The sequence below is a fragment of the Astyanax mexicanus genome, chromosome 1, assembly GCF_023375975.1.
Source record: "Astyanax mexicanus isolate ESR-SI-001 chromosome 1, AstMex3_surface, whole genome shotgun sequence".
NCBI classification, from domain to species: Eukaryota; Metazoa; Chordata; class Actinopteri; order Characiformes; family Acestrorhamphidae; genus Astyanax; species Astyanax mexicanus.
The window spans coordinates 47518179-47532011 of NC_064408.1; the positions used below are offsets into that span (position 1 = coordinate 47518179).

The 13833-nt window shown below is 35.9% G+C and overlaps 1 protein-coding gene across 1 annotated transcript in view; it reads right to left on the reverse strand.

Moving 5' to 3' along the window:
* Positions 1 to 3660: 3660 nt before the first annotated feature.
* bach2b (BTB and CNC homology 1, basic leucine zipper transcription factor 2b) overlaps positions 3661 to 13833 on the reverse strand; it is a 170729-nt gene continuing 160556 nt past the window's right edge. Inside the window, exon 5 of the mRNA XM_007254915.4 lies at positions 3661 to 11752. Coding sequence (XP_007254977.2) covers positions 11291 to 11752 — 462 coding nt within the window. The 3' untranslated portion in view covers positions 3661 to 11290. The remainder of the gene's footprint in view (positions 11753 to 13833) is intronic.

Genomic DNA, 13833 nt, shown 5'->3' on the forward strand with positions numbered 1-13833 from the left:
AGGTGAGAAATGAACTAAGTAGTGAACCATTTTAATGAGGAAAAACTTTTGTCAAAACAGGACCTTGAGGTAGTTCACAATGAGTCGAGTAAAGAGCATGAACTAATAGGTAGGATAGGAAAACAGTTAGGAGTCTTGCCCAAGGACTCTTATTGGTGTAACACAACATTCAGTCACCCAGACCTGGAATTAAACCCCAGCCTCCCACACTGTAGCTTACTGGCAGGAGGTGGAGTTATCCACTACAACACACCATCCACATGTGTAAAAACAGTGTATTTTAGTAAACTGCCTGTGCACTTTCAAAGTTCTCGATGCCTTGTTTTAAATGTCAGAGCCCTCAGAATTTTACTAATGAAGTGTGGAGCTCCATTTCACACCGTAGTTCTCTTTTGAACAGTCAAAATTAGAAATATTTTTTCTCATATGTTTTCTGTTTTTGAAGGTCAATGGAAGTTGTTTTGCAGCATTTTTTAAGATCCATACACTGTAAAATTTGTTTATAATGTAACAAAAACAGAGATACAAAGTTTTTGAGTGTCAGCAACATTGTATACAATTAGGCTTCTGCCTTATAACCTTTCTTACTTTGGGAATGATGCTTAAAATTAATAAATGCATGTCAATACAATGTCATTTAGTACATAAAACATCTTATAATCACCTGCAGTTAGTATTATATGTTGTTCATAAGTGTAATTAGTTTCTAAATATATTATCCAATCCTTATTACGTGTGCTCATGCCCGTATGCAGGTACTCCTGTTTATTATTCTAAGCTGTATTTCTTCTCATAACTATAATAAAGCACAGGATGTGCAGCACTACCATCTTGTGGCCGACTGTATGTAACACAGAAACTGGTGTTTTTACTTCTGTGGCCTTGGGTCACCAGTTTTCCACAGATGTTGTTGCACTTAGCCATGAGCTCTGTTAATAATCACCCGATCGAAGTGTGTTGACCTAATGCCAGGCTTTGTTTGTATCTGTATTGTTGTTCTTCAGCTTCAGCTGTCAGTGGATGTGCGCTGTAGTGCATCGACTGATCTCAGTGTACTGCTGGCCTGATTAACATAAAATCAATATGTGCTAAATTTAGAATGCTTGATGCCCCCCCCCCCACACACACACACACAAACAAAAGACTATTGTGACGTGTATTTTCTATTGAACTGTACAGTAACTGAACAGCCTCTTCATTGCCAATGTAAAATATTAAAATGATAACAAAAAACACTAAAAAAAATAAAAACACTTCTTCTCTGGAAAATATTAAGAGACCACTTCAGTTTCTGAATCAGTTTTTCAGATTTTGCTATGTATGGATAAATGTTTGAGTAAAATGATCATTGTTGTGTTATTCTATAAACTTCGTACAACATTTCCCCCAAATTCCGAATAAAAATGTTAATATTTAGAGCATTTATTTGCAGAAAATTAGACATGCCTGAAATACCAAAAAAGATGCAAAGCTTTCAAACCTCAAATAATGCAAAGAAAACAAGTTTATATTTATAAAGTGTTAAGAGTTCAGAAATCAATATTTGTTGGAATAACCCTGGTTTTTAATCCCAGTTTTCATGCATCTTGGCATGTTATCCTCCACCAGTCTAACACACTACTTTTGGATAACTTTATGCCACTCCTGGTGCAAATATGCAAGCAGTTCAGCTTGGTTTGATGGCTTGTGATCATCTATCTTCCTCTAGTTTCTATTCCAGAGGTTTTCAATTTGCTAAAACCAAAGAAACTCATAATTTTTAAGTGGCCTCATTTTATTTTCAGAGCTGTATGTTCGTAGTTTGTTGTTGTCATAATTTTAGCTCTTCCGTAAAAGTGCTACTATTAAGAGAAATGCACTAAGCTGTATTTACTGTCTTCTTGAATAGACTGTTTTACACCTTGTAACACCTTGCACACAGTATAATGGTCATATATACATCTACAGTGGTATAAAAAGGTTTGGGAACCCCTGATAATTTTGTAAATCTTTGGTTGTTCTGAGCAGCAATTTCAGTTTAATACATCATATAGAAGATGAAAACTGATATTTAAAATGACATGATAACTCAGAAGTACTTAGTATAGCAGTAAACTACTTTATAAAGAGAGTCATCATAATGAATCATAATATACGTTCATGAGAATATTGATCATACTCGTTTAAGGAGTTTTGGAACCTTACCTTTTGGAAGTCATCTAATTATTTTATATCTTGCTTTGCATGTTACTACAAGTAGTAGTAGTAGTAAGAACTTTAGAGTTATTTTACTGGATTAAAACAGTCTTCATTATCTATTACAGTTAGCTATTACTACACTAAATGCATTCATAATGCATAATGAATACAGGATTCATATTGAGTGTTACCATGATTTTTGGCTTCTTCTTGGCTTGACATGTTGTTCCTTATAAAAGTCCTAAAACATTAAAAAGACAAAAGATTACCCACCGTTTTTCTAATTACTTTTTTAGATTATTTAAAATTCCTTTATTTTACTTTTAAACATGACCAAAATCATATTAGCAGTAAGAACAAAAATCATGGTCCACAACCGTGTCTGTTCTAATTCAAATTAAACTTGAGAACTTATTGATCGATCTGGACACTGGGGTGGGCTGGATATGGCCCTAAAATATTATCACAATATTTCATGGTATTTTTGTAATAACAATACTTTTTAGTGATATGACAAAACACTGAATTAAAAAAAATATATGTCAAGAATACACTACTGCAACAAAATGAAAATTAAATGTTATTATAGCATACAATATTGTATTGTATTTGTAAAAGAAATCAATGATCCAAAATGATACTAATAATGCGCTCTGAATATCTCCATATATCCAGGATTAAAGTAAAATAAATGATACTGCACAGATATAATCTGTATCTAGTAGATATATAATGGGAACTTAGAACAGTGTGAATTTTTCTTTTGCTAAAAACTGCAAAAAAGTAGTACCCTGATGTGATAATTAGAGGTGGGTGATATGGCACGATATTTCAGGGTATAATATTGATCACAATATTCAGAAATGTTGGCGTTATTATTATTAAATGTTGGTATGATATGCCACACACCTACTGCACACCTTAGAGATTTGCTGTGGTGGCTGGATCAGGAAGACTGGATGTGATCTTCTTGCAGGTAAGATGGAAGTTTGGGCCCTATAACTGCTACAAAAGTCACACATCATCTTAAAATCATCTTCCTGGGAGTAGCCTAGTGCCCTATAGCCACTTTGCTTTGACACAAATATAGAATTGCAGTTCTTCTGTCAACTTTTTTCCTTTTTCTGTCTCCAAATGATCTGAATACAGTTTGATGTGGATACTGTAGAAAAAGGGACAGTAAACACAGATTCTCAGAGTTTGGGTGTCTCGCTCATGGACACCTAAATCCTGTCCTGTTGGTTCAGGGGATTGAAACAGCTACCTTTTTTTAAACATGGTCATTTAATAAACCATCAGGCCATGGTGTGTTTAATGAAGGAACTGTCCAGAATGTGCTAGACTCTAGCCCCCCAGGACTGGAACTGAAGAACTCTGCTTTTCCCAATCACTTATAAAGCTTATAACAGGTCTCTGAGCTGTATACTTTAGTATATATATAGTTCAACATAAAACTGCAGCACGACAAACGCGTAGTACATGATATGTTTCTTTATTTCATAAACAGAAATGGTGTCTAGACAAAAATCCGTCATTTATATAACACTAGCAATTGAAATGCATGAAAATGAGTTCTGCACAATACCGTATTTACAATGGTTAAGTCATTAAAATTCATTAGGGTCATGTAGCATTTAGAAATGGAAAAAAAAAAAAAACGAAAAAAAAAAACAAAACTGTAAAAACTCTACAGAATAAGCAAATAACAGCTATCTCAAATCGACAATATTAACACAAAACGGTCTTTTTCTAGAAAAGAAGGTCTAGAAAAACGAAAGATAGTAGAGCGAGCAAGAAAATAAAAGGGAAATTAAAAAAAGAAGAGAAACGAAACCTGACTACAAGCCAAAGAGCTATTACATTAAAAACGATGCACCGAAAAACCTACTAATACAATAATCCATATAATCTGTGTAAAAAGCATGTAGAAAAAACACCTGATGCGGTTTTGCTGATACAGTCATTGACCAGTTATGAGAGGTATGAAGGATTTCACAGGTAGATAAGAGTGAGAGAGAGAGAATCCGCTCTGCTAGTCGAGAGATGGGGGGCCGGAGACCCCTGCATACACACATTTTTCACGTCAAGGTGAACTATGGCCTCTGCAAGTTCTAAGGCAAAAAAGTTGGAGGTGCACTTCTATTCATTTTTACTCTGAAACATCCCCGTTGGGCGAAAAAAAACAAGCATAGACGAGCATAGTTATCAAAGGACTTGTTTTTTTCTCCTTATAAACATACAAAAGAACTCAAAAAACAAACAATCAAAACAAGAGAGAATACTAAATCTATCTAATCCAATTAAAACTCACAATTACTATATACATGGCAAGTTCAATACACTCGTAGAAACGTGACACCTTTTCTTTGTAAACATTTTTGCTTTTCTACTTTTTTCCCCCTCAAATGAGTTTCAGCCTGCATATTCAGCCCGGATACCAAACGGTTTATAAAGTCGAGCAAATCGTGAGAGGAAAAAAAAACAAAGAAAATAAAAAAAGGCAAGGTCTTTCTCCTTTATTCCCATCTGACGAAAGAGAAAAGAGAAAGAGAGAGAGTGAGAGCGCAAGCTTTGGAGAGCCAGTGTCAATGTTTCAGAGAAGCAGCACAAAACGAACCAACCGAAGAAAACACTGAATGCAAGGTTGAAAAGAAACAAACAAAAAAAGCTTTTATAGCATATCTGGAGCAACAATTACTGCAAAACAAAGAAAACTAAACAATACTGAATAAACTATATTTGCACTGTCGCATCAGAAGCCTATGTAAACTGCACATAAAAAGCTTAGCAGATCTGTCAAACTGTCAAACAATCACAACAATTTTCGGGTTTTCTTCCCAAATTTTGTTGTGCGATGTTTTCTCTATGCACCGTCGATTCTTAGCTTAATAACACAATATCTGGGTCATCATCGGCCCGTTAGCTTTTCTACACTTCTTTTTTCCCATCAGATTCAGCTAAAATAAAAAGCATTAGCTTCACCAGCTATCAGCAAGAAAGCTGAAAGAAAAAAAACGAAAAAAAAAACAAAAAGAAAAAATAACATAAAAAACAATGTTGGCACGCACCCTGAGACGAGATACAAGAGCAACTGTGAGACTGTTTAGATGAAGGCGACCCGAGGTGGCCGATGTGTAGCTGAACGAGGCGAAAGCCAACAAGCTTATTCGACTCGTGAGTTTTTTGGAGATGAGCAGGCGACCGGAAGGACTCTGTAAAAGCTCTTGAAGGTGAATCTGCCAGGCTGTCAGGCTGTGACTGTTCTAGCGCCAGGCCTGAACACTACATCTTAGGCATGAGGCTACATTCACATTACAGGTTATATGACTAATATTTTGCTTGATGGCTCACATTCCTTTTGAATCTGTTTTTTTTTTCAGTGAAATGTCTAAAAGCATCAATTCCCATGCTTATTCTTGAGTAATGATGTGATAAGAAGTTGTAGAGACCTACAGAAAATTATAGGGAAGTGCTAATACATTTTTTTCATAGTTATTTTAACCATAATCTTTTTTTCATTCTACTTTGGAAAGATACTTATTTTTTTTTATTAGACTTTTTATTCTTTTACTTGAATATTACACAGCTAACCAAATCAGTAACATCACATAAATGACCTGGAATGCTTTCATCCAGAGAAACATGCTAACAGGTTGTTACAGGTTGTAACAGGCAATTGTAGCATCAGGAGTCTTGACCAAAAGAGGGATAAAATCCTAGACTGATGCTTGTAGGTAAATGGAATATGTATTTGATGTAAGAGCACATCATGAAAGTAGCAGTGTAAAATATCCCATTTTTGTGTTCACACTGCTCTTAAAAATTCACATTCTCAAAAAAAAAAAAACAGATTTGTGCCACTTAAACCTTGTAATGTAAACATAGCCTGAATTTTTGTCACACCTGCACCAGAATGCAAAACTACTGATCAGGACGATCTCTCGGCTCTTAAGGCCAATAAGAAACCATCACGCCCATAACTACTAAATGTCCACCATTATAGCTTTGATTTATTCATTTTTTTTTAGAGGGGGACCATTTTCTTTTCTCCCCCCCCCCGAAATGTCATAGATACTCAAGTGTATGACAGTGTGCTTCTCTAGTGGAACGTCACGCTTTCCACCTTTACTTTATCACTTATACAACAAGTAGTACGTAGAAAAAAAACAACAAAACATTATTTATAGGGATGATTTGCATATGTGTGCACAAGAAAAAAAGTCAGTCCGGCCGTCTGTACGTCCGGACCAATAAATTCTTTAGTTCCCGTTTTGTACCTGATTATAATTTTTCAAAAGAAATGGCAAATACTGTTTGTGTATTAGGAAGAGAGAGAATAAAAGGGAGCGAGAGCAAAGTGAAAAAGTCTACGCGCGAAACAAGAGCACAAAACTAGCAATCACAAAGAATCTAGCTTCTAAATCCCTACAACAGAGCACTGCGTCCAGTATTACTGTGAGTCTGTATGTGTGTGTGTGTGTTTGTGTGTTTCTGTCATGTTGTGATGTTTGTTTGTGTTGTGTGTGTAACTGGAAGTGTGATGCATGAAGGGGAGAAAAGGGTATCGACCCTGGGGTAACTGTAAGACTCACACACACACACACACCCTTGTATACAAACACACCTGTGAGGGCCGCAATCCAAATACCAAATGGATTCAGATTCAGATATCTCAACCAAAGCAGAGGTAAAAGGGTGAATGCAACTGTTAAATGTAAAATCCTATTGTACAAAGTTATTAAATTTTAAATAATGTAGTAACTAATTGATATTATCTGTGTTTTACTGAGCTCATGAAACAAACACAGCGTGTCTAATTATCATCACTACTTTTGAGCTGTAGGACTGAGAACTGCTTGGAGATCTTTGGGTCTGAAATCTGAAATCGAAAAATCTTGCAGGGAAAATTAACAACTTTTTTCTCAATTAATAAAAGAAAGACTGCAACTGTCTCTGAGGACTACACTTTCCAGAGCAACGCCTGGGACAAATAGACAAACTCTATAAAATATACAGGCAGCATGCAACCCTATCATGGATATAAGTCTCTAACAAATATACAATTAGGGTAAATACAGAACAATATTACATGACTGTTCAGTACCCATTTAAAGTTAAGTTAAAATTGATTCAAGATAAAGATGATTCCTTTATTTGTTTAACCAGAGCTCTGATTTAGCTTATTACACTAGGTAGATATTCAAACATGTGGGCTGAGTGCTCTCTCGTATTGCGTAAAGTGGAATTTCTCTCGTTCTACTGGTTGGTGGGACATGGCCTCCGTTATGTAACTGCAGCAAAGCAGAATTAGAACGGTAGATTATCTGTTGGGTGGGGTCACTTTTAAGTGCCCACTTTTAAGTGCTTCAGTTTCAGACTTTTTAGGGTCCTGAAAGTGAAACAGACCTTTTTTTTCAAGAAGTGCTAAATGGTCACAGAGTGGCCCGAGGTGTGAGAGAGAAAGAGAGCTTAAGGTCCTGTAGGTCAACCAGGTCAAGACATTGTTTAAATGTGCCAAACTTCACTCAGAGTCTGCTAGAGGATCATAAAAAAATCACTGGAATTACAGTCAATAATAAATAAAAAAATGTTTTTGTTTTTTTACATTAAGCTACAGCATAATGTCCAGATACTGCACTAGTGGCTAAACATACACCACCTGTCTTCTGATTGGCTATGTATGTTATTAAGTTATACTCTGTAATCTGTTGTGGTGAGTTAATATACCCACTTCAAGAACAATGCATTCATCCCTGCTCTAAGCCACACCCACTCTACAATTTAAAAGAAACGGATTAAAAGAGCTAAACACATAACATGGCAGATTTCATATGCTGTCATGATAGATTATGTCAAGTAATAAAACAGGCTCAAGTTAAAACCTGTACTGGTAGTTAACAGTTACTGGTAATGGTAACATGTATCTGTTGCATTGCTGGGCCCAATCTGTTACTAAAACATCATGCCATGTTCATATACAGCTCTGGAAAAAATAAGAGACCACTTAAAAATTATGAGTTTGTCTATTTTACTTAATTTAAACCCTCTGGAATATAATCAAGAGGAAGATGGATGATCACAAGCCATCAAACCAAACTGAACTGCTTGAATCTTCGCACCAGGAGTGTCATAAAGTTATCCAAAAGCAGTGTGTAAGACTGGTGGAGGAGAACATGCCAAGATGCAGGAAAACTGTGATTAAAAACCAATGTTATTCCACCAAATATTGATTTCTAAACTCTTAAAACTTTATGAATATGAATGTGTTTTCTTTGCATTATTTGAGGTCTGAAAGCTCTGCTTCTTTTTTTAGTTATTTTAGCCATTTCTCATTTTCTGCAAATAAATGCTCTAAATGACAACATTTGTATTTGGAATTTATTGGGAGAAATGTTGTCTGTAGTTTATAGAATAAAACAACAATGTTCATTTTAATCAAACATAAACCTATAAATAGCAACATCAGAGAAACTGATTCAGAAACTGAAGTGGTCTCTTAATTTTTCCCAGAGCTATATTTGTAAAGGGCTACATCAGTGTAATTTTCTGAGAGGGGGTGTGGCTTAAAGCAGAGGTCAGTGTTATTCATTAAAATCACACTGCAATGCATTTTTTTTAATCCAAAAATAGATAAAAAATCACTATTAATTCACTAATCTGCAAATAATAGCTGAAATTTCAGAAATCCCTGAAATATTTTCTTCAGATTCTATTGAATTAAATCAAATAAAAAAACAAAACCCTAATGCTTATGTAAAAGAGCTGCACTCTGGCCTGGTTGACCTCAGTGACCTCAGGGCCGGAAAAAATAAGTGCCGGGATCAAACATGGGGTCAGGAAGTGTCCTTAAACAGAGCTCATCGTTTCCTATTCCTGAGTTGCCACCTTCTTCTCCATTTAAAAAGGCGGCAAGCTTTTTGTCTTTTTTTCTGTGATGTTTTAAAAACATAACACTGAAACAATGATTCACTTACACGCGCACACACACCATAACGTCTTTAAATACTGACTAGGAAGAAAATTCCCTCCAATAACGCGAGGAGGCGGGCCTTTTTCACATTTCTGAAGGGCACCAATGAGCCCGGAGCACGTTTAAGTCCAAATGGCATGCAAAGGGGCTTGTTTTTTATATGTGAAAGAGTGTATGTCATGTATGTTTGTGTATATGTGTGTGTAATAAGCTAGTTTCCTGAGTTTTTTTTAGGACACCCACTGCCATGGCAATTCACTTCAGACAGGAAACAGCAAAGCAAACTATTCTCTTCCCTTCGCAAAAAAAACAACAAAAAAACAAAAGGTGCAACAAAAACAAGCCCAGAGAAAAGGGAACACAAGTAACGCACTACCTGTACAAGATTACCGATACACTCGCCATGCTCTGTACTATATACACACACACATTCTGCCCGGCAAGCACTCTTTATACAAAACCATCAAAAAACAAAGAAACATCTGAACGCAGGGGTATTGCTGATGCGAGGGGGGTAAGGGGGCGGGGTCAGGAGGGGGTAACTCAAAAGTCTACAATTCCGATCCTCTTCGATTTTCTGAGTCGTTCGTTCTTTCGTTTCAGTGCTGTAGAAGGCAATAGAGGAATGTATTTTTTTTGTTGTCGTCGTTGATACAACCGTCTGTACAAATTAAGTGTTGTGGAGACACTACAAATGTGTAACACAGAAGACATAACTTTTTTTGCATATGAACATTTACAGTCTAGCTGTTGTAAAAAAAAAAAAAGAAGAATCTTTCATGTATCCTTATTTTTTTCATGAGTTTCTATATATCGAACATTCAGAATATTTCCTGAGTTTGAATTTGCTGTGACAAGGGCCACAAAGAGAGAGATATAGATAAAGAAGAATAAAAGAGAGAGAAAGAGAGAGAGAGAGAGAGAGATAATCTGCAAAAATCAGACAGTGTTAAATTATCACTGTGTATTTTAAGTGGATCTTTTTTATGGAACTACACAGTGAAACCAGTTACAAGCACACCTCATCTTTTTTTACAACATAATCTGAATCTGGATTAATCTGCATCTGGATTATTTGGTCAATTAATGTAGAAGGTCATTTTAACGCAGCACCCAATACTTAGTAAAACAACAGAACATAAAACAAATCATATCTACTGATGCTGGTTTTCATTTTCAGCTGTTTATTTTTTTGGGGCTCAGGCTAGTTTCAATTGTTAAAATCTCCTTTGTTGTGTTTACATCTATATGCCACTGGTGTAAAATACAAATTGGATCATTTTACATAAACTGAATCATTGTGGTCTAAAATGTAAACATCAGTGGGTAAGAATGGGGATGGTAAATTTTTTTTTTTCTTTTTATGCATATTACATAAATGTGTTTCAATGCAGGAGTTATGTTATTTTACTAGAAGTACAGTAAAGTCTTTTAAACATATGATAAAGATAAAGATTCATTCACACATTATTTATTAATGTGTTAATTTAGATAATTATAGAACATATATTTTTTACTATTATTGTTCTTGGGTTGAATAATGTTGGTGTATTGCTTTAATTTAACACTGCTGATTTTGATAGGACAGGCAGAGGCAGAGATTAAGAGAAGGGAAAGAGTGAAAGGGTAGAGATAGAGACAGACAGATAGAATGAAAGAGAGAGACAGAGAGAGAGAGAGAGCTGCTGCTAGGTCCGTGGAGGTTTGAATGTGAGATGTGGTCAGAAACCCATCCCCTTTGAGTGGACTGTAATACACAGAAGACAGCGTTTACACTGCAGAGGTCAGTGAGGGGAAGGTTTAGCACCATCGCGAAAGAGTTCTGGGAGACGCTTCGGCCACTCTGCCAAGGAGCGAGCTGGAGAGAACCTGGAGTAACAGTATTGCTGCTGTTAAGACAACTGTAGTGTCAACCGTAAAAAAAGACGACAAAAGACATAAATATATATATAAAAAAAACAAATAAAAATATTCATAGAACACTGGCAGAGGCTGACCATCTCAACAGCCCTCGAATTCTGAGGGTTTGTCAGAAGACGTATCTAAATTAAATAATTAAAAACAAAAAAAACAAACAAACAAAAAGAAAATAATAAAAAATAATATAAAAACAAACAGACAAAAGTGGAGAGACCACCATCATTAGGTACAGTCCTTCCTCGGCTGTTCGTCAGTGGTACATTTATCTGTCATTTCCTGGCAGAAGTCTACTGTCACCGTCTGATTTGACTGTTCCAGCGAAAGCCCCGCCTCCAGGTAGGAGGAGGAGCCGCCGGCCTTCGTCCCGTCCCGCTCGCAGTTGCCCGTGTGCTCCACTCCGTTACCCGTGCCCCACCGGCCGTCCGGTTCGGGCGTGGCCGCTCCCGAGTGGGTGGTGAGGTCGATGCTGGCGGTGGGAGGGGCCTGGTTGCTGGGGGAGGTGGAGGAGGTGGGGTTGCCGGGACGGGCAACGGGGCAGTAGTGGTGGAGGGACTGGACCTGCTCTGGACTCAGCTGGACGTCCCGACACACCTCCTGGGACAGGCAGGAGAAGTTCTCCCACAGCTCCCCCATACACGCCTTCAGCTGATTCCTCTCCGTCAGCAGCTTCTCCTTCTCACACACCTGAACACACACACACACACATTTATTTTACAATTGTAGAAAATCTGGCATTAATGTCTAATCTAAAATCTTATTTTTTCTTTGCTTTTTTTTTTTTTTTTTTAGGTCTGAATTAAAGTGTCAAGAGGCATTTTTCATTTTCCACTAAATGTAATTCTGTAATTCTGTAAAACTTTAGCAAATGCTTACAATTTATTTATTACATTATGTTTATTGTTCTACATTTTCTGTATTTTCAAGACATTTTTTACATTTACTTCAATTAACTAAAATAAACATTTAAAGGTTTTTCCAATCAATTCCTGTCAGTTTTTTGTCGGGTCATGTCGTACTCTTTTTTAGGATTTATCAACAAAAGAAAAAAAGGTGAATTTTACACAATCATGTTCCAGCCTATTAACTCTACATGGTATGAATTATATTTTTGTGAGGGGTACCTGTGGATATAGCAAACTTAAATTTAGATTTTGACTTTTGACTGATTTTAACTGATTTAAAATTTTTGACAAGCTGATAATTTGAACTAAATTTGAAGTGATCTAACTGCACAGGGTGACAAATAAAAAGAACACTGTTTTAGTAAGTTTACAACAAAAATGTAAGAATATAGCAAGAATATAAACAGCCAAACATACTTCTTTACATATTCTTGCATATATACATATTTTTATTCACAACCCACTTGTACACTTCACTGTATTGGATGTAGATAGAACATATGCTATAATCTAAAGATAAATAAGTAAGTAAATAAATAACTAATTAAATAAATAAATGAATGAATAAATATGTTATGGTATTGAAATAATTTGGAGGAGTTGTGTCCTATAGTATATTGTGTTAGTCTTAATTAAATAAATAAATAATCAGTATTTTCAACTTAATCAATATGTTATCAATTTTCACTTCTTGATCTCTGGTTAATTATGTTGGGTGGTTCATACGTAACCATGGGTAAAATTTCATATGTGCTGTGTTTACTTTGGTCAAGATAGGCTTTAAGGCCTCTTCTCAGAGTTGGTATGAAAACTGTACATTTAGACTCCAGTCACTATCTTAGGCCAGGTTGACCACAAAGTACAACACTTGTTTGTGATTGGTGATGAGGCCCGTTGATTTAATGCATAACTTGGCCACAATAGACTGGGGGAAGACTGTAGGAGGCTGCCTAAGACAGTCTGGTTATTTTTGCATCAGTCAGAACTCATTTTTTTTTCTCTAAACTTTGAATAATTTTGCTTTATTTTTAATTATTCATTGCATTCCAAAAAAACTGTTTTACCAGAAGATTCATTGAATAAACTGGCAAAGCAATTTTTGGATTGGGACTCATTTTGTTTTGCTTATTTCGTATCATGGAAAAGTTTGTTAATTGGGTTTGTTACCTGAGTTATCCTATTCTTAAAAAATAATTAGTCTTTTGGTATTTTTGTGCCTTTACATGTGTGTTTATATGTATATATATGAATTAGCTTTGTTGTGATTGGCTAGCATCTTTCCAAAAGAAATGCAGAAGAAATGCAAAAATATAAAAGAACTTCAGAGTGTGGGCAAAGCTAAACTGCTGTAAGAAGAATGGTTAATATTAACAAAAGTAATAAACTGAAAACAGGTTGTTTTGCAGTTTAAATTCCACATGGTATTATTTTAAAACCTGGAAATTTTACATGTTAGGCAGATGTACGGAACCATGTGAATTATATTAGAAATGCTCATCTAAGATGATTCTGAGCAGTCAGCTGCACAGATGTGGAAACAGAAGCTTAGAAAGACGAGAAATGACATTTTCTCAGTGCTTTTCTACACAAATGTAGAACGATAAATGATTAATGTGCATGGTTGTGATGCGTGATTTTGTATTCTATACTGTACAGTCTTCATAAATGTGACCCAGATTGCTGCTGTTTGACAGCATCACTGTGTGCCCCCTATACCTCTTCATACACACGCCTCCACTGTGGTAGTAATACAGAAGTACAGTGAAGATTCACCCTGACTGTCTTTAGGGAGTGATTTGAGTTATATAGGACACCCTACAGCACAGAACGATGAACACGTGACACACATTCTCTATACCACCC